The sequence below is a fragment of the Rhipicephalus microplus genome, chromosome 4, assembly GCF_043290135.1.
Source record: "Rhipicephalus microplus isolate Deutch F79 chromosome 4, USDA_Rmic, whole genome shotgun sequence".
In the NCBI taxonomy this organism is placed as follows: Eukaryota; Metazoa; Arthropoda; class Arachnida; order Ixodida; family Ixodidae; genus Rhipicephalus; species Rhipicephalus microplus.
Genome location: NC_134703.1, coordinates 114,819,542 through 114,843,378, shown reverse-complemented (window position 1 = coordinate 114,843,378; position 23,837 = coordinate 114,819,542). Strand labels below are relative to the sequence as shown.

General features: G+C 47.8%; 2 protein-coding genes across 6 annotated transcripts in view; both read right to left on the bottom strand.

Moving 5' to 3' along the window:
* Positions 1–23,837, bottom strand: part of LOC119172305 (uncharacterized) — a 95,062-nt gene that overhangs the window by 43,114 nt on the left and 28,111 nt on the right. The gene's annotated exons all lie outside the window — the stretch shown is intronic.
* On the bottom strand, positions 650–6,802 carry LOC119168575 (uncharacterized). Its single transcript, XM_075893559.1, has 3 exons — positions 5,857–6,802; positions 3,920–4,475; positions 650–3,597 (listed from the first exon to the last, which is right to left on the bottom strand). Exons 1-3 carry the CDS (start codon positions 5,952–5,954, stop codon positions 2,131–2,133), a joined length of 2,121 nt encoding a protein of 706 aa, XP_075749674.1. The 5' UTR covers positions 5,955–6,802; the 3' UTR covers positions 650–2,130.

Sequence of the window (23,837 nt, the reverse complement as noted above, 5' to 3'; positions counted from 1 at the left end):
CAAACCATCGGACTAGTCGACAAACTATGTTTATGACGAAAATGAAGCAATTACCTCTTGTGTGTCATATGAGCGAGACTCGCACATGCGTGGCCTGAATGGTCCAGGTGCGTTATTCCCTTGTCCAAGGAACGACTTCTCTATTCGCGTACGCTATTTCAACATCTTTTTTTTTTCCTGTAAAGGTCGTGGCAATAACATGAAGAGTGATCGTTTCGCCCAAATCAGTTATTGACTGCAAGCTCGTAGATTCGAGGCCGTTACCTCAAGCTCTATAAACATCTCATGATAAAAACTGGGGCGGATTCACACAAACCTCCCAGGAGTGCAACAAGGGAGGGGAAGACTTATGGTACAGTGCATCTCCCATGCATCTTTCTACACAGCCGCTGCTTGTATTACTTCTATGTCGTACCCATTTCGAGTTCGTAAAGCGCATGCAAGGCAAAAACATGAGTACACAAATACAATAGTTGCAAAGGAGTTGAAGAAAAGGTCTTGTCGCACTGGATAAGGCTTTTGGATGCATGATTGGTCAATTCAAATAACTGTGTCGGCTAACATATCTTCAAGCAACGAGTCTTAGTGTTGTGTATATGCTATGCAATGAAGGGCTGTCATGCAGTAAGCAAGATTGAGTCAATACACGTTGTTGTGACAATTTATTTAGTACGAAACGAGCGTCGGCAGCACTTGGTTACAGCCACGAAGACACCTGAACATCACACACACAAAAAAGCCCGCAGAACTACAACGCATACATTCAGAGAAATGTGAAATTGCACAAAGCAAAAGTACATATAATCACGATTTTCGGATGCGAACTTGTGACAGCAGAGAATGAAGGTGTATGTTTTATTATTATTTTCCGTTATCCTATATCACACACGAACTTTTTACAAAAGTTTATTGGCGCTTCTGTGGTCATGTCTCTCGGTCATTGCTGCTGCAGAACGCACGTGAATGGCTGATGACACACCCGACACAAAGAAGTGAATTGCTACCTCATAGCTTGTTCGAGAAAGAGTCTTTGCTATTGTCAAATCTGAGCCTGCATCTGCCATTCGATATATACAAGGTCGTTCTCCTAATGTGCAGTTCTTTAGAGCGAAGCTCTTACGCACATACTGCTGCGTTGAGCGGCGGCGCCTGTTGGCGTCGTCGGCGTAACCAGTAGAGCGAACAAGGACGAAAGAGAGCGAACGCGGAGTCTGCTGATGTCACTCGCCACTGGCCTCTAACCTCGCCTTCTTCCTCCGTCACGCTTGCTGCCCCCCCCCCCCCCCGGTAGCAGCTCGCGCGCGTGCAGGGCTGGCACGTGCACTGCGGCTGGCTTCGCTTGTCGTAACGGGGCTCTCGGCATTTCGCTTGGTTCGCGGCGCCTGCAATGCACAAAGTGGTATGCGTAACGCTCGAGCACTGGCAATTTGCGTGGAAATATGTAAATAGCTACAACTGCAGATGGCCGAAACTACAGACGCACTTGGCGTTGCCCCAACACGAAAGTGCGCTCAAAATCACCATTAGATAGCATCGTCACAATTGGTGAATTTCTTGACAGTGCACGCGCCCAGCAGTCCTACGACTCAAGGCTGTGGAAAATGTCCGAGTCGCCACTCTGCTTTGCCTCCTTGTTCTTCATCGAAGCTCGTTTAGACTGCTGGTGTGACTCAATTGCTTTCACATTCCACTGTGGTCTGCGTATGGGCATGCTGCGCGTAGTACGGGGATCTACAATTTCAGGTAACATGCAGTCTCTGTAAAATCTGATTAGTTGTGGAAGCATTCTGAATTTCCAAAAGTCATTATCTCTTTCGATCCGCTGTACGTGGATGCCCTTCGACGTGCAGACGACGAAGTGGCAGAAACTTCTTTTAGTGATATGCAGCTGGCCTTGCACTTGGTAGAAATAGTTATGAGAGCCGCTCAATTTGGGTGGTTCGTGTACTTGGCTCCTTTGATTGTACTTTTTAGCTGCCTCGGATGGCTCCATGTCCTTCGAAGTGAATGGGCACTTCACCTCCACGATACCGTCGCTCTGGGTAAACAAATTATCCGCAAGGTTGCACAGCAGTTTCCATTTCTTGCTCGTATAACCGGAGTGCAACACGCTCCTGTTGTCTTCCATGCTCAAGAGCGGCACTGGTGAAATTTTTTTTTATAGAGCAGGGTCTTCACGAGCGTGTCACACGGTGTCCACTCCCTCCTTCGGCATACTGCATAGAAATTCGACGCCGTTAGGCGCATGTTTCTTTCAAAATGCCATGTAGGATTATCAGCCTGTCCTCGAGTAGCCTTCTCAATTTCCATCTGCTGTTTCTCATTCACCTGCAGGCTTGCTAAAACAGCCCGTTCTTTCTCGGCATATTGCTCTGGTGGCATGTCTGGCTGCTGGCAATTCGGACCATAATGAATCATTGAGTCGTTCACCGTAGACTCCTTGCGCTTATGCTGCTGGTGGCCATTTTCTTCAAACAGTTTTCTTCTGAGAGACTCTTTGTTTGCTTTCTGAGCCGTCTTCTTGCTTGCGTAGCGCTTCAAGACGGCTGCGGGGCTCTTGCAGGTTACAGCCTTGGATGTGGTGCAGTGCCACTGTGGCCCCAGCTGAAAGCTGAGCCCAGCTCCATAACAGCGGTGTTCATAAGAGCCCTTTTGACATCTGTTGATCTGTTTACCACCAGATAGTTTGGCTACCAGTGCCATGACTGCCTCGGCAAGATTACTTGTATCATCTGTCACAAGACGGTCAGCTTTTTCGGCAATTATATTGGCAGCGGTAACTATTTTCATTTGTAGCACCTTAGGCATGGCATCATAAATGTTGTCACCTTTGGTGCCATCACAGAAGTAGTCTTTGCAACTGTCGTGGCAACCAAAAACATGTTTTGGGCCATTTATTAGGTCACCCGCAAGCTGGCGCGTAAGGTCGGCTTTCTGGGCACGCTGCTTTTGTGCAGTACCCTGTACATCTCTAAGAATGTTTGCGTAGTGCTTTATGGCCTTCCGTGCACCATTCTTTAACCGCTTAATCCTAGGGCCACTTAGGAAAGCTGAACTGCCCTTTGTTTCTTTGGCTATGCCATAGAGCCGAGTGGTGTAACATTTCACAACATGGTTTGCACATTCCCTCTTTTTTACAAAGCGCCCGTACTCCACTTTCGTGAGTATCTGATGTAAAACGGACGAATCCCCGTCTCCTATGAATGTCCGGTATTCCACACCATGCATTTCCACGCTTCTCTGGAAGCCTTCAACGATAATATCCGACTCCATTGCCCCTGAGCTTTGGTTCCAATTCTTGTAGCACACATGGTCTTTCTTGCCCTTTCCCGTCCTAGAATAGTGCTCACAGGTACTGCACAGCTTGTTTCGTACTCCTAGGTAGAGGAGCTTCTTCGTGCGTTCTCCTATAATCACAGCGACACCAGAGTTGGCGGAATACCGGTGTCCATGACTGCGGTGTGACCACCCACCATCGACAATCACTGTAATATAGGGGGTTATGCCATCCTCACAGAAAGCCCCAGCTTCTTCCGCGAGTTTTTTTTCTTCTTTTCCGGCTTTTATCATTTGGTCAAAAAGGACGGTTTTCCAGCACTGCAACAAAACAAAAATTATAGCAGATTACAACGTCGAAATTGTTTTCACAATAGCGATGCCGCACTTTGTAATTGCGTCAATGCGGGAGTGAGCTCCTAGACAGGACGATTACTGGCTCACTTGTAATCCTGACATCTCACGATCAATCGTTTCATTGTATACGACGAAATGTTGCAGAGAAATTCTCATCGTGCCGTACTCCTGTTCAAAACGCTTGCCATGCACGTGCCACTGTCACTTCACGTGAATTTTACTAAAAATAAAGCACATCCTTCATCGTCTTCAGAAAGAGAAAATAAATATTTATCAGCTTATTTACCTTTCCCAGGGACTCCTCCCGGCGTAGAAAAGCCCCTTTGCTCATAGCAGGAATTTCCATGACTGCCATTGCTTCCTCGAACTGCGAGTGGCCCGATCCGATACTCATGAATGCCCAAACAGCAGCATCATTGACTCCTACGTTTGCTTTGTCAGTGAGGGACGTTGGTTCTGTGACGGGGTCAGTCGTCAACTTTCTGATTTCCTGACATTCACTGCAGGTAAAAGTGAGCTCCGACCAGAGCCCCACTCTCCGTTCTTTCACGAGTGCAAAACGTCCAGTCAGCTTAGGACAGCTGTGGTCGTCGAGACTACGAACAGCGTTCACGAAATGGGCCAGCGACACAACTCGTCTTCCGGTGATGATCGGCTCCTCTGGCTGAGTTGTGACGCTTGTCTCCAGACTCAGGCCCGGCAGCGACTCCTCGACGATGCCGAAATTGTCCCAGTATTCAGACGTTGCGTCATCCTCTCTGGCAAAACCACTGTCGTCCAAGCATGGCGTACAGGCGGCGCTTTGGCGTTGCTCTCTGTTGCTCTCCGGCGAATTCGCCTTCCTGAAAATTTTACAGGAAAGTACATCATGTGGTTAGTGAGCTAGCACCAGATGCACAGGGATCGTAGCAACTACACTTCCAAAGCTGGCATGAATAATAAGCTGGTGTGGTGAGGGACCGATGCAAAACTCAAAATAAAAGGGCGAGTCCTTTTCTCAGTCGGGATAATTACTGAAAAGAATTTCTTCCGACAGTCGTCTACTATGGGTTGCTTGAATGTCGATAAAAGGCAAGATAGATGATACAGGTGTTTGGGCTGCCTTCCTTGAACCTAATCAATCAATCAATCAATCAATATATCAATATATAAATTAAATAGTTTTGTTTCCAAAAAAGCATATTTACGGTAGAAAAGGGTGGCCGGGATAAAATATGAACCATTACGGATTGACAAGTGCGTCATAGCGTTTTGAGAGGATGGTTGGGCGGATAGGGCATGTGACACGCTGTGTGCGCGCGTGTCCATGCGCTGTGGGATAAGCGCTCGTGTGTACAGAATCATTTGATTGGGTGCATCTCGCATCTTTTTTTTTACTTTGAGCACAGTCTAGCTTTTATAGAACACTTTCTCAGTTACAGTGCTCAGCTCTCAAGCACGCCGCGTGCTTGCGAAAAAAGCAGCATCAGACAAAAATGCCGGGCTTTGCCACCACTGCTCAATGTTCCGCCCGCAAATATGCTGTTCGATCGGACAAGTGCAGGTCAGAAAGATAGACGGAGCACAAGGTCACGACAAATAAAAGGCGCCCAAGCAGATAAACACGCAAGCAGGAGCGTTGTGACGTACACACAGCGTGCTGTAGGTCCTGATTCGCCCAGACCTCTCGTCACAGCGCTAAGAAGCACCTACCCTTAGCCTTTTGATACACGGCAGCGACATTTCAGATACACAAAGAAACAAGGTTTTTTATAGACACCACACGTCCGCAGATCTTAGCACTTTCTTCTCACGGGCGCGCATTATCTAGTAGTGACTGCGTGTCCAGCGTCCTGTACACGCACCTATAGGCGCTGCAGCGACAAAGTACAGGATATAGCATTGGACAGTTTTGTTCACCTGAAGCCGTAAAACAGAAGTTCTAACGAATTTGTCTTTGTACATATATAGCCGCCAAAACTAACATGCCAACATAAAATAGAGTAAAGTATAGCAGTGTAGCTGGCAACGTAAAGCTGATCATAGAAAGAATGTCGCCCACAACGTGACAATTTGCCTTCTGCTTCCTTCCTTCCTTTACGGAGCCCACATTGCGTCTGGGGTACAAAACGAGCTCGCCACCGTATTAAGAATAGGCTTCTATAATGTTTTTTTTTTCTTTTTGCTGCTGTAGCTGCGCGCTTTTATTATCAAAAGAAACCACAGTAATCGAAATGGTCTTACCTTGAATGGTGTGAAAATGCAGCTGCTGCCCGTGCTCGACATGCCGCGATGGCGGCTCTCTTCCTCTTCCGTGAAGCTCTATCCTTATGATTTGTCATGACTCATGTGAAGCCCGGCAAGGCACTTGTGCTGCAGGTACTCCCACACGCACTCGCAGCGCACGCTAAGCAAACTCTAAAGAAGCCCTCTACGCGAGCAGTGGACACCAGAGGATGCGGCAGAAATGCGTTCTATCTCTAGTGTCTCACGCTACTACAGCACTGTCGCCTTCCGTGCTGAGCACGCATTTTTATGTCCGTCCTTATCCTCACTCAGTCCGCCTCCCCCCTCGTCATGCTGCCTCGCACCTTCAGGCTAGCATAGTGGCTGTTATTCCACATCTCCTGCCCTCGTGCGAGGCCATCTAGACTATTCAGGTGTTAGTGGTGTCGCCTTGGGCACCCCTTCTTGGTACCTGGTAAAACGCGTTCCTCGCTCACTATTGACGGGGGACTAGCTGGAGGGGAAAGGCGCGTCGCGTTCGCACAATGTTCACTGATAGGCGCGTGGCTAATTTACTTATACGTACGTGGCTTTGGAAGTCTTCCTAGTTAGGAAGCACATGGTGGCAGCCACCGGCTGTGTGTGAGAGAGGGTCGGGAGAGGAGGCAGTTGTCGTTACTTAGGTAAAAGAGAAAAATTTAGTGGACTTTAGTCCCGAGAAGCTCTTGCTTTCTGTTCTCGCAGATGTCTTGTAGTGTGCGAGAAGTGCACACAAGGCCAACACGACGAGTGGTCGGCGTTCCTTTGTCGTGAAAAGTACTCTGGGTCGACTTACCCCTCGAAATCCAGACCTGCCTGGCGCATTTGTGGGATACGTCTTTCTAGCGCATTACCCCCGTTTACATGGTCGTGATGCGCCAGTTGTCGTGCCGGCTTACGGCAAACTGTCGACGCCCGGCTATACGCAAACGTGCTTTGTTATCGAGGAAAGAGGAACTGGACCCCACTCCCAACAACCGTGGAGACGGCGTGCCGGCTTCTTGTTGAATGAAGTTAGTCGCCCCAGCTGGCAGCCAACTGACTGGCAGTTGCTTCGAGCTGTCAGGCTGTAATCAATTTTACACGAATTCCAGAGTAGCCCATCGACTTTGCAAGCGCGTTTCGGAAAGGTGATGCGACGCCGTTTGCAGGACCTCTCGTCTTCTGTACGCCGCAGCTACCATGTGGTGTCTGATTACAGCGAGCGAGTATCAGATTACAGCGACTTGTAGCTGGGCGAGTTGGTTTATGTAAAAGAAATAAAAAAAAATAACTCATTAGCTTAGTCGTGCCTCGAGCACGGGAAACAGAAATTCGCACAATTTTCTGCGTCATCAACCACTATATAAATAGGTACATATTAGCGCGAGAAAAATAACAATGACTTGAGAAAGGAGTGGCAGGAGGCAGGAATATCTCAGCTCCCGACATTTCTGCTTCGTCCCACTTCTTTCTCGAACGTACGTTTTTTGTTTTCTTGAGCTAATATTAATAAATTCCTTATAGCGAAAGAGGGACGCACGAAGTTCGCACAACGGGGGGCCACCATTCCCCTCATCGTGATTTACGGCCCGTGAATCGACCGGCACTCGCAAAACTGCCCATTTCCTACGCATTAGTGCAATGCGCCTTCCATTGCTTACATGAATGCGAAGCGCATGTTTCGCACTCATGTAAACGTGTTTTATGCACACCGATGTCACCACACTTTCTTATAAACTTATCCCTTTCAGAAACGTTTCTGTTCTTTTCGAGCTACTAGGCGTAAGTCCAAGATCGGCTATTTCTACTCGTCAGCCTTATGACTCACGCTAACGAGTCAAGGAGCTGCTATCTTGACGCATTGACAGTTCTCCGCACAGCAGACTTCCTAATGACGAATTGTCAGCAGGTGCCGCATGTCCTTGACATTTTTCTCTATTCTTTTTCTCCCCTTCCCCCTCCCCGTGTAGGGTATCATATAAGCCTTTCCTTTGCCTTTCTCTCTCTCTCTCTCCTTCAGGCGAAAGCGTCGGCAGGGTGCCTTGTCGCATGGTGTTGTACACTGGCACCGAAGAAAACCAACAAGTTTTCAGTGCATAGAAAATGTAGATGGGCTTCACCACTGCCGCTCCCCCACCAGACCTGCTCAGTGGGAGCATAGTCAAAAGTTATCCGCCTTTCTGCCTCCCTGAAGGACCTCACTTGTCGCGGGTGCTTCAAAGCAGAAAAAAACAAGAGCCCTGGTGCCTCATTGCTGTCCCCGCACCGAAGTACTTTCTTACACCACGCCGTGCATTCAGCAAATTTCATGCCACTTCGCTTCGTTGTTACTGGCTGAAAAATCTGCAAGATTTTCAGGCAGTAGCATGATTTTAGCCAGTTTATGCAGTGAGCAACGGAATAAATATTGCTCGGTTTTGTGGTTTATTGAAACCGATGACGGATATTCACAGCTGACTTCGAGAGAAGAGATTGCAAGCGCCCGCGTCCCCTTAGAGCGAGTTTGCAGTGATTATGAGGAACGCCGTCATGGGGTACTCCAGAACATTGGTGTTCGCGCATTTCGGCGCTATGGAAATGTGCGCTTGTCGTATATAAAGGCGGAAAGCGAACACGCGTCCTCAACTCCTGCCGCACCGTAGTTTTCCCCAAAGTAAATAAATGAAATAAACACGCAGAAAGTACAAAACAGACTTCATCTCATTCCTGTAGGTGTGCCTCGTTTCGTGTTTGTGCTGTTTGTTGTAATGGGTTCATACGAACAAGCGCAGCACGTCTGAAGCTCCGTATATTTCACGGTAAAAAAAAAAGATATTCACAAATACCTTACTCACGCACGTCTGCTCAGTTCGCTCGTATCGCTCGTTTGTCGTTCGTTTTTCTGCTTTCTTCTGACTGTCGTCGCACAGCCCTCGCTTTTCGCTTTAATCCGTGGGGGGTGAGGAGGGCGACAAAGACGTGCACACATAAAAGAGGGACTTTCCATGAATTCGGCCTTTCTTTTCCCGTGAAGACGCTCACCCCACCCTCTCGGAGGATACTGCCGACCTGTTTTCACGCTCTCCCGCGGTACCGCGCAGCCTTATGAGACTCTGAGGGGAGGAAGGCTTACAGATGACGGTGCATGGTTTGAAGTTAGAAAAGACGTTTCCTCCTGAGGCAAAATGTTTTTGCACGCCGCGTTCGGGGAGACAGGGAACCTTCAAATTCAGCGCTTTCCTTATTTTTGTTTAGGTGGCGCTAGGGAAAGATTTTCGTTGTAGTGATAGGAATAATGTAGATTTCTCAATATTCCTGCAGCTGTTGTGTGCGATTCGTGTGCATAAGTATACCAGGAGACCGTAACTGTTATAGTTTAGGCTATGCATGCTTAGATTTCATTGCTATTTCAAGATAACAATGACTTTGTTGATGTTTACGGCACGATAAATTAAGACAATTCGCGAGCTTTGTTTCGCATTTCTGCTTACTTTATTGAAAAACGCTACGTTGAGGAAATAGATCAGGGGTTCTAGTTTATCTACGTGCAAATTCAGCAAACGAACTTCAGTAGTTCTCCGCAAAAATGGCCACGGTAGGTCTATCTAATGAGAATATTGCCCAATTTAGATCAATATAATTAAAAAGTGAGCGGGCGTACATAAATAAAATTGAGCACTCAAACGGAAAATGACATCCTCTATATACACCCAGAAAATGAATTTTCTCTGGCGAATAGGTGCCGGATAGTTCGCATCGACATTTACTAAATTTGGCTCTTTTCAAAAGCTAATCAGCAATACAGTAAAAGTGCTAGAATAATTTGCTACGTTGAGGAAATAGATAAATATGTCTTAAATGTTCTGCGCAAAGAACAGTGCTGTAACTGCAGCAGATTTTTCAGAAAATGGTCACTGCTGACACACAGTCAGACCAAACCATGTAACTAGCGCTTATTCTTGGCTCTCCCTACCCAAATGCTAAAAGCTTACTTATTTTTAATAGCTATGTTTAAAATGTACAAAAATTAAGCTTTTCAATGACACATAAACCAACTATATAAGACAAGAAGAACAGCCGCCACGTCAGTTGGAAAAGTGACAAAAACGATGTGCTCGTGCCGCCGGAGTGAGACCGCCGCCTTAAGTGCAACGACCCCAAGCATTTTTGGCCTCCACCAGAAATGCGGCCGCAGCAGGGTTCAATCACTCGACCTTTGCGTCAGCAGTCGAGTACTATAACTAAAATGAAATGGCGGGGAGGGGGTAATAACCTCCTATCTATAATCTACACCAATAAAAGGTGGTTTATCCATGCATCTCCGTCTATTTCATTCATATTTGTATATGTGCGTGTACATATGCAGAATTAGAGAATTACGGGACGGGAGCGGAACTTTACTTCCCTGCTATGCCATTGGATTGTTTGGTTGACTGAGACAGGAGGATGCGAAGGATGATTAGCAATGACACACGACCGCAACGTGACGAAAACTTTCTCGCGTTCACCTTGCGGTTCAGGCGTGCTGGTATAGCAGCTCTACGGACACGGTACGACGCGTCGTGTGTACCGTTATTGGCGGGGAAAGGGAGACAGATGGCGTCAGCCGGTCCGCGCTCTGTGATGATCCACGCACGCACACACATATATGGCCGTTCGACGTGGCCGGATCTGACGACGCCGAGAACCGCCGGGATTCGATGCCACTTGTTTTCACTAAGGTTGCGTCACACATTACGACTAGCAGGCACATTTGGTGCCATCTGTCAGGGTGTTGTTACGCGGCCTTCGCAACAGTCCAACGAACACTTCGTGACATGAAAACACACCACACCGGAAAAAAATGATTCTCCAATTAGATGACGTCGTGCTGCAGAGCGTTCTCCTGCGTGCCGAGGCCTCGGCGTGCATTGATTTATTTGAAATAACGATGAAATAACGACGTTTATTTCGCTTGCCAAGAAAAAAAGAATAAAATAAAAATAAACAAGCAGACGTATGTGGCCTATCATCCACTGATTTAGCTTCGAGATTATTTGTTTATTTATTCGGTGTGTCTCTAGAGGCCTCTGTATGAGAGAGCAGCTACATAGTCTGTATAGGGAAGACGCATACGCTAAAGAGAAACAACAGCAAGAACAAGGCTGATCAATATATACATTACGACATACAGCAATCCAGTAGATAACGCTCGTTGTTATTGTTTTCTTAGTAGGGGTCCTTTCCTATCTTCCCGATTGTATGCTTGTTCGCACACAGGAAACTACCGAAGAGCGCGCAGCCGGTTCATGCCCTATATGTTCTCTTTCCGCGTACAACAAATAAACATCTCGAGCTTGCATGAGCCGCTGATTGCACGGCACTGAGCCGCGCTCGATCCCGCAAAAAAAGTGGGGGAGACGGCGCCACTCTTTCCATCCCAAAGAATCCGCCTGTCCGTCTCTCTCTCTCTCTCTCTCTCTCTCTCTCTCTCTCTCTCTCTCTCTCTTGTGCCGAAATGTATCCGCATTCAACTTTTCGTTGTATACAATAATGGACCAACCAGGGGGGCCTCTTGAAAGCGGCAGTACCCGGGTTCCAAGAAACGAAGATTGCGTGCGCACTCATTTTACAGCGCGGAACAAGGTCGCATGTCGGTTGCACCTCGAAATTGGTATAGAACTGCATAATACAACACAATACGGTCGCGCATTTCCGGGCGCCGAACGAGACGCGAGCATGAGCACTCTGCACCGACTTGGTCCAATCTTTCCGTCTTAATTCGACGGCTACTGCTGACGTCGACGGCGAGTCATCCATGCCGACACGCTCGGCTGCTACCGCGTGGGGTGCGGATGCTGACTTGCCAGGGCCCCCGTATGCGTGATATGCTATATATACGCTTTCCCTTCACTACAGGCACACGCGGAGATTCAGAAACGACCGGCACGTACGTAGGAGGCCCGAACTGAGGAGCAGGCTATGCGTCATAATAGTATAGAAGTCGTTTTACAGTGAAAGCGGCAACGTTTACTCAGACGGAGCTGTAGCGCGACTGTTTGAAGTGCGAGTTAGATTATGACCATGGAGCCTTTCTGGGGTAGTGGCAACCGAGGAGCACTGATGACGTGTTCCGATTGAGCTTCCCATTTCTACCCCCAAAAATTCAGGGACCACGGGTGCAGGCCATCGTCGATAACACGTCGTCACTTCATTCTTAATTTCAATTTTCGCATCCACTGCGAAGCTCTTGTTTTTTTTTTTCCAAAATCAATAAATGTAAATAAGGCGGGGGGGGGGGGGGGGGTCTTAATGTTCAACCCTGCGCTCGATTGTTGTGACCAGGTTGCAAAGTTACCGGTTGGCATCCGACCCTTGCAGTCCGTACAAAATAAATCATAACTGTCATTTACTAATAAAGGACGCCGCTCATCAAGAGGAAATGGACCGAACCTTAAGAATACTGTATTCTATCAAAACGCATCCCACATAGCTACATGCAACCAGCCGCAGCGCTATAGAATGCGAAAAGCATACAATCATTGCATACTGCAGCTATAAGGTATACGGTGCTCAAACTTGGAAGGACCACACAGCGTGCGATAGAGCGAAAAGTGATTGACGTCCAATAGCAGCAGCCCGGAACCGAAACAGGGTCAGCTGATTTCTTGTTGCCATTAAGCGAAATGAATGCACCCCGTGGGATGGCCACGTAATGCGTATACGAAAGACAACGCGCGTGTTGATGTGCGGCAGCTTGGGCCAGTTGGTACGACATGACAATAGTTATAGCGCGAGAACAAAACAACGTCCTTCTTGTCTCTGTGTCGTTATCTTGTTCTCGCGCTATAACTATCGGCGTGTGTTGGGTTATATAGAGAAACAAAACGGTTACCAAGGAATGGGAAACGCGGCCGACGACGGCAGAGAGTTGGAAAAAGTGACGAAATTAATAGGTTCACAGGGACAAAAACAAAACAAACGGGATACTTACGAATTGAATGATGATGTGTGGGCGAAGCAGTTCAGCACTATACCGTGAATCAACCATGACTTAAATGAGTGACAAACCGGTGTACAGTTGTATATACAAGGTTTATTGGTCGTGAATGGTATGCTGCGTTGAGTTGCGAGTTTCGTTTTGCCTTTGCCTCCATTGTGACTGCTTTGTGGCATCGGATGAAGTTGGCAAAGATGAGGTCTGTGCCCGTTTCCCTGGTGTTTATTGGCTGTTTCCATTCATACGAAATGCATCGCAGAGCATAACCGAGACGTCTTCTGCTGCGCTTGCAAGCCAATCGTTGTCGTCCGTGATCATCATCATCATCATCATCATCACGGCTATACGGCGCACGCCAACGGACTTTGGGAGGTTTCTCCTTACAAGCGGAACCAACCCGTAAATGGTGTACGTCGAATTGGAGGCCACTGAGGAGTTAAGTGGCGAAGAGGACCTTTTAGAGATCGGTGGCACAGGCCTGTGCAGTGCGTATAAAAATAGGTTCATAATAACGGTCATGAATGACACGCTACAGAATACGTTGTAAAATAACGTGTACCAGCACCGGAGGAGAACGCCTCGTCCTCAATTCGTCCACGTGACGTCACTGTTCTTTATCATCACCAACGAGAACTAAAAACAGTGACAATAGTCATTTTATATCCACTACAGGTATACAGCACGCCTCTTCCACTGGTCGCCACTGAATGAATGAATGTTTATTTCCTGCGAAATACACAAAATGGGCCTCGAGAGCGAAAAGCTATACACGGGTGGTTGAAGTGCACGAGGCCCAATGGATAAAAAAAACAAAAACAAACAAAAAACAGGGCAGCAGAAACATCAAATTCACAGGAAAACATGTGCGTACACGTTCAATGCACAAGTGACAAAATAGAAAACAACAACGGCGCTCGTTAAGCAAACAAATCAGAAGTCACGAACGAGGATGAAAGAAAACGAACGAACGAACGAACGGCCGTTCAACAGCGCACAAGGCTTCGTGGATGCAAACTAGTAAGAAGCTAGACAAACAAAAAAGGAGGACTGTAAAGATATCTTGATTGTTCGCGCTACGATGACTTAGTGTTTACGATAAAGCGAAACAAAGGCTTTGGTTATCGCGTAGCGCCCTACAATCGGGAATCGCAACCACGAAGACACTGGCATCAGATACAAATCGACTAATAAACTGAATTTACTAACTATACACAGAAGCTCGGCGATCCGTACGCACATACGAGTGAAGCTGCAAAACGTGCGGCCCCAGTGCTCGTCGCGAGTTCAAGATGCACCGGTCTCCTGTTGTGGCTTTTGATTCCTCAATAACCAAATTTAAGAGACTCCTCCTTTGAATTTCGCGCTCGGTGACGTCAGCCTAAATAACATCAAGGGCACGGGAAGTATTTCATGGGCTAGTGAGTCACGCTATACGGCGGGTATTACTGTTCCTACAGCTACATGTATGCTGATATTGTGCAATGCTGATATAGTGCAAGGAAAGAAGACTCGTATCCTCTTCCATTTCAATTTGAGCGCCCGGCTGCGGTGCACGGTCTTGTGTGGTGACTGCAAACCCGAAGGTCGTGGGATCGAATCCCGGCTGCGGCGGCTGCATTTTCGATGAAGGCGGAAATGTTGCAGGCCCGTGTGCACTGATTTGGGTGCACGTTAAAGAACCCCAGGGGGTCGAAATTTCTGCGCGCTCACGGACCCAAGGACTACCAGGCTTTTGACCGTCCTAGCCAAATACAACTTCGCTGTATATATATATATATATATATATATATCAATAATATATATATATATATATATATATATATATATATATATATATATATATATATATATATATATATATATATATATATATATAGCATGCTGTTCAATTCTTGCGTCAGTGTATACTCTCTGTGAAGGTATCAGGGAATGTCTGCTTGCTATCGAATCGTTTTGTCCACATGTCTACCGTTATGCGGATTTTAGGTTCATTTTTGTACTACTAGTACTAAATCAATGTTTTCATGAAAACAATTGTATCTTACATGCGCGCCTTGCAACCAACCTTGCCTCCCTTTTCTGACGGTCCTTTGTTGCGGAAACCAACCGCAACCTTAAACTATCACCACCATACAAAAGCGCTCGCGTGACGTCACAACTCGTGCGGCGCCTCCAGGCGCCGTGAAAAACGCACGCCCTTTTACATTTTGCTTCGAGAAGAGATAGAATGTCAGAACGCGCACGAGGCATACAGACGGCCGCGCCTTTCTCTACGCGAGCTCCCCTTTGTAGAAGCTCCAGCAGGAAGCGAAAACGAGAACTATTGCAGACGCACTTGCAAGAGCCATACAACACCCCGCGCACGTGACTTCCAGGAGTCACCGGACCACGTGCATGCAGTCTTTGCGTGACGGTAACACAAGAGCCCTGGCACCGTCGTTCTTCTCTTCTTTTTGCTTCGGATGGAACGCCCTTCAATAACAACAGAGCCGAAAGAAAAAAAAATTGGAAGCAGTCGAGACCGACGCTGCTAGAATAATCTTGGTCGAGCCTCGTTTAGCGGTTGGGACTGTAAACGGGCGTGATCACAGAGAGGACAAGTTCACCCCGTACGTCTTATACCCGTGCCACACGGGCAGAAAAAATGGCATTTACCCCCGAATGCCTTCAGATTTATTGCCATTCGCGCGGCGCCACACGGGCGAACAAAATGGCATTCATCCGAATGCCATTCGAATGCCATTCGCCACCAACTGCCTTCGCCAGAACTCAGTTGACTGAGAAATGCCTACTCTCGAAGACACAGCTCGCGAAGTGCGATTTACCTGAAAGTATATAAAACAAATCATATTGAGCTAAAAATAAAATTTCCCGTCTTTTATTTGCACTAAAGTCTTAAATAGATGCTTTGAACGTTATACGAAGAAAACAAAGTATTGATAATGAAACGCTCGTCAATTTTAGCGAAACTTTGGCAAACAAGCATGCAACACTGGTATTTTCATCACCATCGCCATCGAGTTCACTTTCTCCGTGGCTTTCTCTGCTTTTTCTCGTCTCTGCTCCAAAATTATTCGCTCTTGAGCACGATGCTTTGCACGGAAACACACAAGTGCTGCCGTGAAAAAACGAACTGTGCGAACATCTTCTTCTGAGAGATGCGACAGCCTGGTGCGATGCGACAGGCGCCATTTTCTATTTACGCTGTGGATCTGACTAGTGTTGGCTTAGGTTGCTACGGTCGGCTGCAACGTTGTAAAACAAAGCAAAAAACTAAAACTTAGGACAGCGTAATACGCTTATTTCTACTTTTGATGATTATCTGATGTGTATGAAGCTTGTAAATGCTTCTTAATTTTTTTATTGCTATTCACTTAATGCTCACTTGGAAGGTGCTGTGATCGACATCATCAAGTCAAATGTCATTCGCTTTGGACGTGTAGCAGCGCCGGCGAAACAAATGTCATTCGGGAACTGAAGGCCTTCGCCTCCAAATGTCATTTTCTATGCCCGTGTGGCACGGGTATTAAACTTAGTTGGAGTTGCCCGGTGGGTTACGGCCATGCATGTCCCGGACGAAAATGACGGCATCGGAGCCCTGATGTCGCATTCCCGAAAACTGTTTACTTCCTAACTTCATTTCAGGAAAGAAGTAACCAATGACAGGCCGTTGTCGAGAAGCACGTCACCGCTTTCGTTCTTGCGTTCATTGAGAAGCTTCTTTCATTTCTAACTCCACCGGCAGGGTGCACGGAGGAATACTTTGCCCTTCTCCGCTCCCCCTCCTCCCTCCTTCCCTATGGAGAACTTTGCGTACGGCTAAAGTTTATTAGATCCACAGATAAAATGTCGAGACGTATAGAATGCGGAGTAAAGTTTGTAAGAGCTTCACGAAAGGAATGTGAGACCGTTGCAGCTGCAACTAAAGTGAGTAATGAGATCCCGTGCGCGCGCACATGGCTTTCAGGAGGTACCGGACCACGTGCATGCAGTCCTTGCGCGACGGTAACACACAACCGCCGGTGCTATCGTTTTGCTGCAGACGGGGATGGGCTCTAATGACGACAAGAAAACCGCACCGCTGGGCAATAACCTGGAACGAAACGTCGCTGTTATTACTCCAAGGTCGTCACACGCGCTTCGGAGGAGCCGTACAAAACGTAGAATATACTACTGCATGACTGACTTGGACTGAAGGATAGCGCATCTAACTGCAAGACGAGTGTGGCAGTTGGGGCTAGTTTGTATGACATGACGACAGTCACGGCGCGAGAACAGAACGGCGACAAACAGACAAGAAGGACACGGTCCTTCTTCTTGTCTCTTAGTCGTCGTTCTGTTCTCGCGCTATAACTATCGTCATGAAAGACGAGGTCATGGGATCGTGGTGTCGCAGATCAGTCAGTACTTTAATCCTTTGAGGTCTTAACACTGATCTTTAGCCCGGGCGCGGCGAAGACTCGAGGTGCTTTGGACGACAGCGACTGGCAAACACGCCAAATGAATAAATATGCAAGTGGGAACGCATATCGTTTGGCGCGACTGGCAAAACAAAACAGCTGGTCTGAAGACGGCCGTGTCACAATATAGACGTATTGCTCACCGAAATATGTATGGTACACGATCGGTCAAAGTGATCATCAAACATATTGAAGAGTAAATCTTGGATGATTATACCCTGGTCAAGCAAGGCACCGCATGTTTCAAATGGACTGTCTAACTGAATAAACTACCCAAATTGATTGCACAATTTATGTTGAACTATATGCCTATTCTGGATACGCGTCACGTATAGTTCGGTCATTAACAACGCTGTACATTTTACCTGCTTAAAAAAAGAAAGAAATCTAGACTCATATTGGTCTCACAGATCGATAGTAGAAGGGGACACACGTGACTTCATGGACGCAGGTTCCGAATGTAGCGGTACTCCACGATGGCGACTTTGATGACAAACGGGTTGCGGTTAATCCACTTCAGAGTGGCAACGACGTGGCAGGAAAGCCTTTGTGCGCGAAGAACTATAACTCAAGAACTAATGCTTGGATAACATTAATGAGGCACAGTGAACTTCGCGTCCCCTCGTGCTGGTGATCTAACATGGCGGTTTCAGAGACGGTGATGCAAGCCATTATTCGCGGATACGCCAGCGGGTCGGCGCGGCAGAAGCGGCAGGGATCGCCCCGTCTCTGTACTGCAACCCTGTTATGAGTATAGGCCCGTGTACATGGACGCGACGGGGGCGGGCTGAGTTGAGTGGCGGGTTCAGCTTACCTCGACGCGCCCGAGTTTATATGAACACGCACGGACGAGTTGGGGTGAGCGGTGATCGCAGCGACGCTTTGTGTCGAGGCGAGCCGAAAGCCCGTCTTCCGGTACCGGTTTCCGCTCCTCCAAGCCTGCGCTCTCGCCGCTGTGGGCTGCGGTTGTTTACGCAGTTGTCGCTCCGCCACCGCGATGGCTGTCTTGGTATTTTTTCTCAGTTTGCACCAGCTGTACTTCATGGTTGTGTTGGTGTCTTGGCTAACACTGCACAACGCGATGGCAGCAGTGGTTCTGTTGCGGCACAGCGCTCGCCGCAGGCGTATCCGCAGCCTGACGCACCGTCCCCTGTTCACCCCTGGCTGGTCTCTCCAGGAATTCGCCGTACCGAATATAAATAATATTTTCTCGCGTAAAGCAAAGATTCGTATTAAACTTACAGAAATAAATATCGTTTCTGCACCCTTTGAAATGATCCAAAGTGTATATTTTTTATATGGAGCACCACACAGACCGATAAGTGCCTGAGCATGAACAATATTGCAAATTTTTCAAAGTTCATGTGCCAGCGCTTCCAAACTACTGTCTTCGCGACTCGTGTTTTTCCCCCACTTACCGTCAACAATGCAAGCAAGCTATGCAGCTGCGTTGTCTCTAAAAAAGTTGAAAAGCTGTAAAAATTTCTGACTTTGGTCAAGAACACTGCACTGCTTCCCCGCAAAGCACATTAACATACACTAGTGGTGAATGCGTTTTAACAAGGAAATTCAGTTCTTTTCCTACCGACTAGAATCGTTTCACCGTGCTGCGTATAATATTTCACTTTTTCGAAGTTTCGTCGCAACCCAACTGCCACCATATTTAAGAAATTAAAATTTTCTTTAGAAAATTGGTTCCAAAAATGAATAGTGTAGTAAAGTGACTAACCATTACTTTTTAGAGTGTAATCGTATATGGTCTAGCGTACTGTCTGGGATATTTGGCGTGGAACGACCCTCATCTCCTCCAAAACTCGAAAAAACGTTCGAAATGCCTAAGTCCATTCAGGGATTCATGAAACACGAATTAAAAAGAGCGAAACCAACCCTCGACTACGCTTTTCCTCAGGGGGAAATTACATGTATTGGTAAAGGCACTTAATTTTTGTGGTAAAGTCAATTTACACCACTTGCAAAAAAAGCCAAAACAAAACTTACAAAGAATAAAATACCCGAAAGTATTTGCCTTTTCATAGTCGATCCTCGCTGTGAAGAACGCAAAATAAATGCAAGCGGAGTTGGAATGCTGCGCATTAGTAGGAAATTATGTGAATTTATGCAAATGTATTCTGATGGCGAGGTGACCAGAAACTTTATTAAAGCGTTCATGTGCACGTATTTGAGATTTCTGGCGCACAAGCCGATTTCCTGCTACGGGCAGAGCAAAATCACCCGTCGTGAGAACGATACCCAACAAGCTCTCGTAGGACGTGCCAAGCAAGATTTAAACGTAAAAGTGATCTGCATTTACCGCATAACAGAACGATGTCCTCCGCGCGTACCGCGCGTACCGGCCGACAGAGAAAGAGCAACGTCGGAGTGATGGGGACAGGGGAAGCGGAGACGGCGACGGGCGGGAGAGGTCACGAGCCCTCAACTCAGCGCGACCGGTTATACATTTCCTTTCTGAGCGCGGCGAGTTCGGTGAACCTACCCCCTGTCTCCGGGTCGACGGGACTCGCCGCGACGACTCTCCGCCCTGACGCGTCCGCTTATACATGGAAAGGGCGAGTCCAGAAAACCTGTTTATTTTGACTCAACGCGCTCTCGTCGGGTCAATGTAAACGGGCCTTATGTATATTCGGCGAACCACCCCGAGACTAAGTAGTGTGGCAGCTTGGGCTAGTTGGTATGACATGACGATAGTTATAGCGCGAGAACAGAAAGACGACACAGAGACCAGAAGGACACGAAGAGGCGCTTGTATCCTTGGTGTCCTTCTTGTCTCTGTGTCGTCGTTCTGTTCTCGCGATATAACTATCGTTAGACTCAGTGTCAGGAATGCCTGATGACTATCACGGCTGAGTGCACAAGCGCGTGCTCGCTTCACTTCTTGTCGATGTTTGGGACTTTTTTTTTCCACGACAATCACCTCGGACACACACTGTCGTCTTTCATATCCGTGGCACCGACTGCTGTTCGCCTCCCTTTGGTGCGGTCTGTCCAGCGAGCGCGTACTGGTCAGCGTTCCGATCGTCCCAAGATGCAAAGAGGGTGTGCGGGGAACTGCCGGAACTGCAGAGAACATCGCTATGCGAACAAAACCCTTCCGGTTGCAGCCGTTCTGTGCTGAACCATGGAATCATGGTTTGAAGTTAACGCTGCAGTGCCCGTACAAAAGAAAAATAAAGTACTCGGTCTTTCTCCCCCTCTTTTGCTTTTTCTACTTCGTCGTTCCGGTCGTCTTTTTGAAGAGTCTTCTTCTACTTCCAGGAAAACCCCGAAACACAAGTCACCTCGACGAGCAATCGCGTCGCACTACCGGGCTCGACACCCGGAGTGACAGCCGACACACTACGGCCTGCGTGCAAGAAAACATTCAGTGGACGAAGAAGACGAAGCAGCTCGTCGGGTGATACGAAGAAGCCCTCCCACGAGTCGGCCCGTAAAAGCTTTCTCACGAGCGTTAAAAAAGCAAGCAAGGAAGGAAGTAAACGGAAGAGGCGAGCGGTCTCGCGAGTGTCCGAATGCTGCTGCACGAGCGTGACAAGAGAAATAAAAGAGTGAGGGAGTAAGCAGCAGAAGGAGGGTCGCGTCCGAGGCGCGCGAGTAACTTCACGCCTGGTGCACGCTTGACATCGACCGAACTACACTGCAGCCGCGTCAGGAAGGGCCAGCCGAGAGGAGTTTCGGGTGGGTTCTAATGATCGCGGCCACCTGTGCATGCAAGGTCGGCCCACGGGGACAAGTGTTCCGTGAAAACGAACGAGAGCCGTCAGAGAACGCGCAGGGTCAAGCGACGAGAGAGACACTGTGGCTGCCAGCGACACGACTCGACGAGGCGGCAGCCGAGCGAGACCCGAGACGAGTCGAGGAAGCGCGCAAGCAGTCTGGTCATCAACACGGGCGCTCATTTCGAGAAGAGCCTTTTACAGTGCCCACCGTGATCTTCGTCGCGGCACATAACGCATTGAACTCAGCTGTGAAGCGTGTCGTAGTCAGCATCCGTGGAGACTGCACGCATATACCGTGCATATTCAGAATACCCTTTTAGACAGCACGCATTTGACACGTACCGACGAACGCAGACCTGACGAACGCTGACCGAGTTCTTTCTTTCATTCTTAATTTATCTCTTTCTATATTGCTATCTCAGCTCTGGCACCTCGCGTCGCTCCTCCTTACCACCAATTATCTTGCACATCCCTTCCTGTACTGCTACTAAACATCTACTATACTACTATACTAATATAGCCCACTCACTGGATTCCGTGCCGACCGGTTGTGCCCTCGCGATCTCCGACGTCAGCGTAGCTCTGGCCGACTGGGCTGGCCCTACGTCATCTCCTGACGCCGACCTCCGACGACAGTGTAGCTCTGATCTACTGGACTTGCCCTAGGCCATCTCCTGACGCCGACAAGAGCTCTCGCAAGTGGTGCCCCGTCCTCGGACTCCTGTGACCGTGTTTCCATCTTTCCTATATCTCCTATCCCCTCGATATGTCCTCGCTTACTGACTTAGCGCATCATATATATATATATATATATATATATATATATATATATATATATATATATATATATATATATATATATATATACCTTTAATCCTATTCTTTTGATCCCTCCTCACCCTCATCCCTTGTGAGCTACTGTTGAGGTGTCGCACCGTGATGCTGACAGTTACGGGGCTCACTTTTATCTTCCTTTCTCTCTTAGAACCACTTTGCAACATGAAATATCGGAGTAATAACGCGTGCTACAAGCGTCCATTGCCAACGGGCGTCGAAATATGTGATTATCACAAGGGCTCCGTGGTCTAAAGCTGGTACCCCACTACAAAAGGCACGTGCTACTGAGCCTATTCTTTTGAAGCCACGTAGTGGGTGCATAGCAAATTCTGAAAGGTTTCATGCACTAAGTGTTTGAAATACTTACCAGAAACAGAACGTTCAACTCTCTAGTCCCCTAATGTTTTCCCCTATATGTAGTATGCTGCTTTCCCCTCAACCTTTCCGCCTCTTCTTCAATTTCCTTTCTCTGCCCTTGCACTGCTTTACATACTAAGACGGTATGCTATGCCTACACATTATACTATACTTGCTACACAAACCAACTTTCTGTGGCACATACCCACCGAGTTGTCGGTGGTCGCCCACGTAATTACTGCATGCTTAAACAGCTCCACCGTTAAAAGTTTATAAAATAGCGTGACGACGCACGACAAAGTCGGGTATTTTTTTTTCTTTTACAAGTTCCAGCGCGATGTGATCGGTCTACCGGGCGGGTTGTGAAAGAAAAGACCCGCACCGAAGCAGTCGGGGCCCTCTCACGAAACGCCGAGTCACGCTCCACTGGTCGCGTCAAACCGTCCGTGTCAAACTGCCAGGACCCGGACGGTGCGGCCATAACTACAGCGCCGAAGAGGAAATGTACAGGTATACGCACATATACGATGTCTGCTGTATACGAGCGGCTTAGGCACAAAACGCTAAATATACATTTTTTTCTCATTTTTGTTTCTCGCCGCAACCCGTTCCTTCGTTAAATTAGTTACTGAACAACTGTACGTGGTAAATAAACTCAACTCAACTGCACTTTACGACGGCAAATAGATTTTGTTTGGGCGTCCGCAACGTGGTCGCTTCGTGCCCCGCCAACCCCTTTCCTTTTTCATCCCCTTTCCCCCATCCAACTAGAGAGAGGCTTGGGAGGAGGGCCTGCTCGGCTGCTCCACCTTGGATGCTCAACGCTCCTTGGTGACATGATAACATGTGGTGGCGCAGACAAAGGACACGGACAAGAGAAGGCACATTCATTGTCCATGTCCTTTGTCTGCGCTACCGTATATTATCATGCTACCATACCAACAAGCCCAAATCGCCACCCTCCTCGACTCCTTGGTGAGGCACGCTCGGGCAGCGGCCAACTATACATTGGCGTCCCGCAATAGAATCTTGCCACTCAACCATGCAAATATGCCGCTACTTCCCTGGTACATTTTCCAGCAGCAGCTCTGCGTCCGCAAAGCTGTTGCGTATACGCTCGACTTACGCACGCAGGCTTTCCCACGGCGCGGTTGAGGTGTTCACTCAGAAACGAGGTAATGGACAAGGCGATGCGAACGGAGCCCGAAGCATACTCCAAACTTCTTTACTTCGCTTTCAACGATGACAACATTAAAGGGCATACAGTATAAGGTTGAACGACTTTATTCATAGTTATTTATATTAATGTCGTCCGAACACTTTAGAAGACATGCAGAGGTGATCTGCAGCCTGGTTTGAGCACTGATGAGGGCTTTCGAGGATTACGTACGTCAGCAAGGGCAAGGCCGTGTGCGTAGCTTCTTTGGCGGCATGCCAAGATTGAAATTGTTAGCGCGTGAAGCCATTGAATAGACATGTAAAGGGCCGGCTCAGTGCTCTCCCATAGTTGAATACGAAGTACTCGAAACCGTTAAACACTTTTCCTAAACCAAGGAGGTTTTAAAAAATTGCTGGAGTGAAAGCTCCCGCAATGCCTTGCCAGCAATAGTGAAGCCAGCTTTTTGCCTTGCC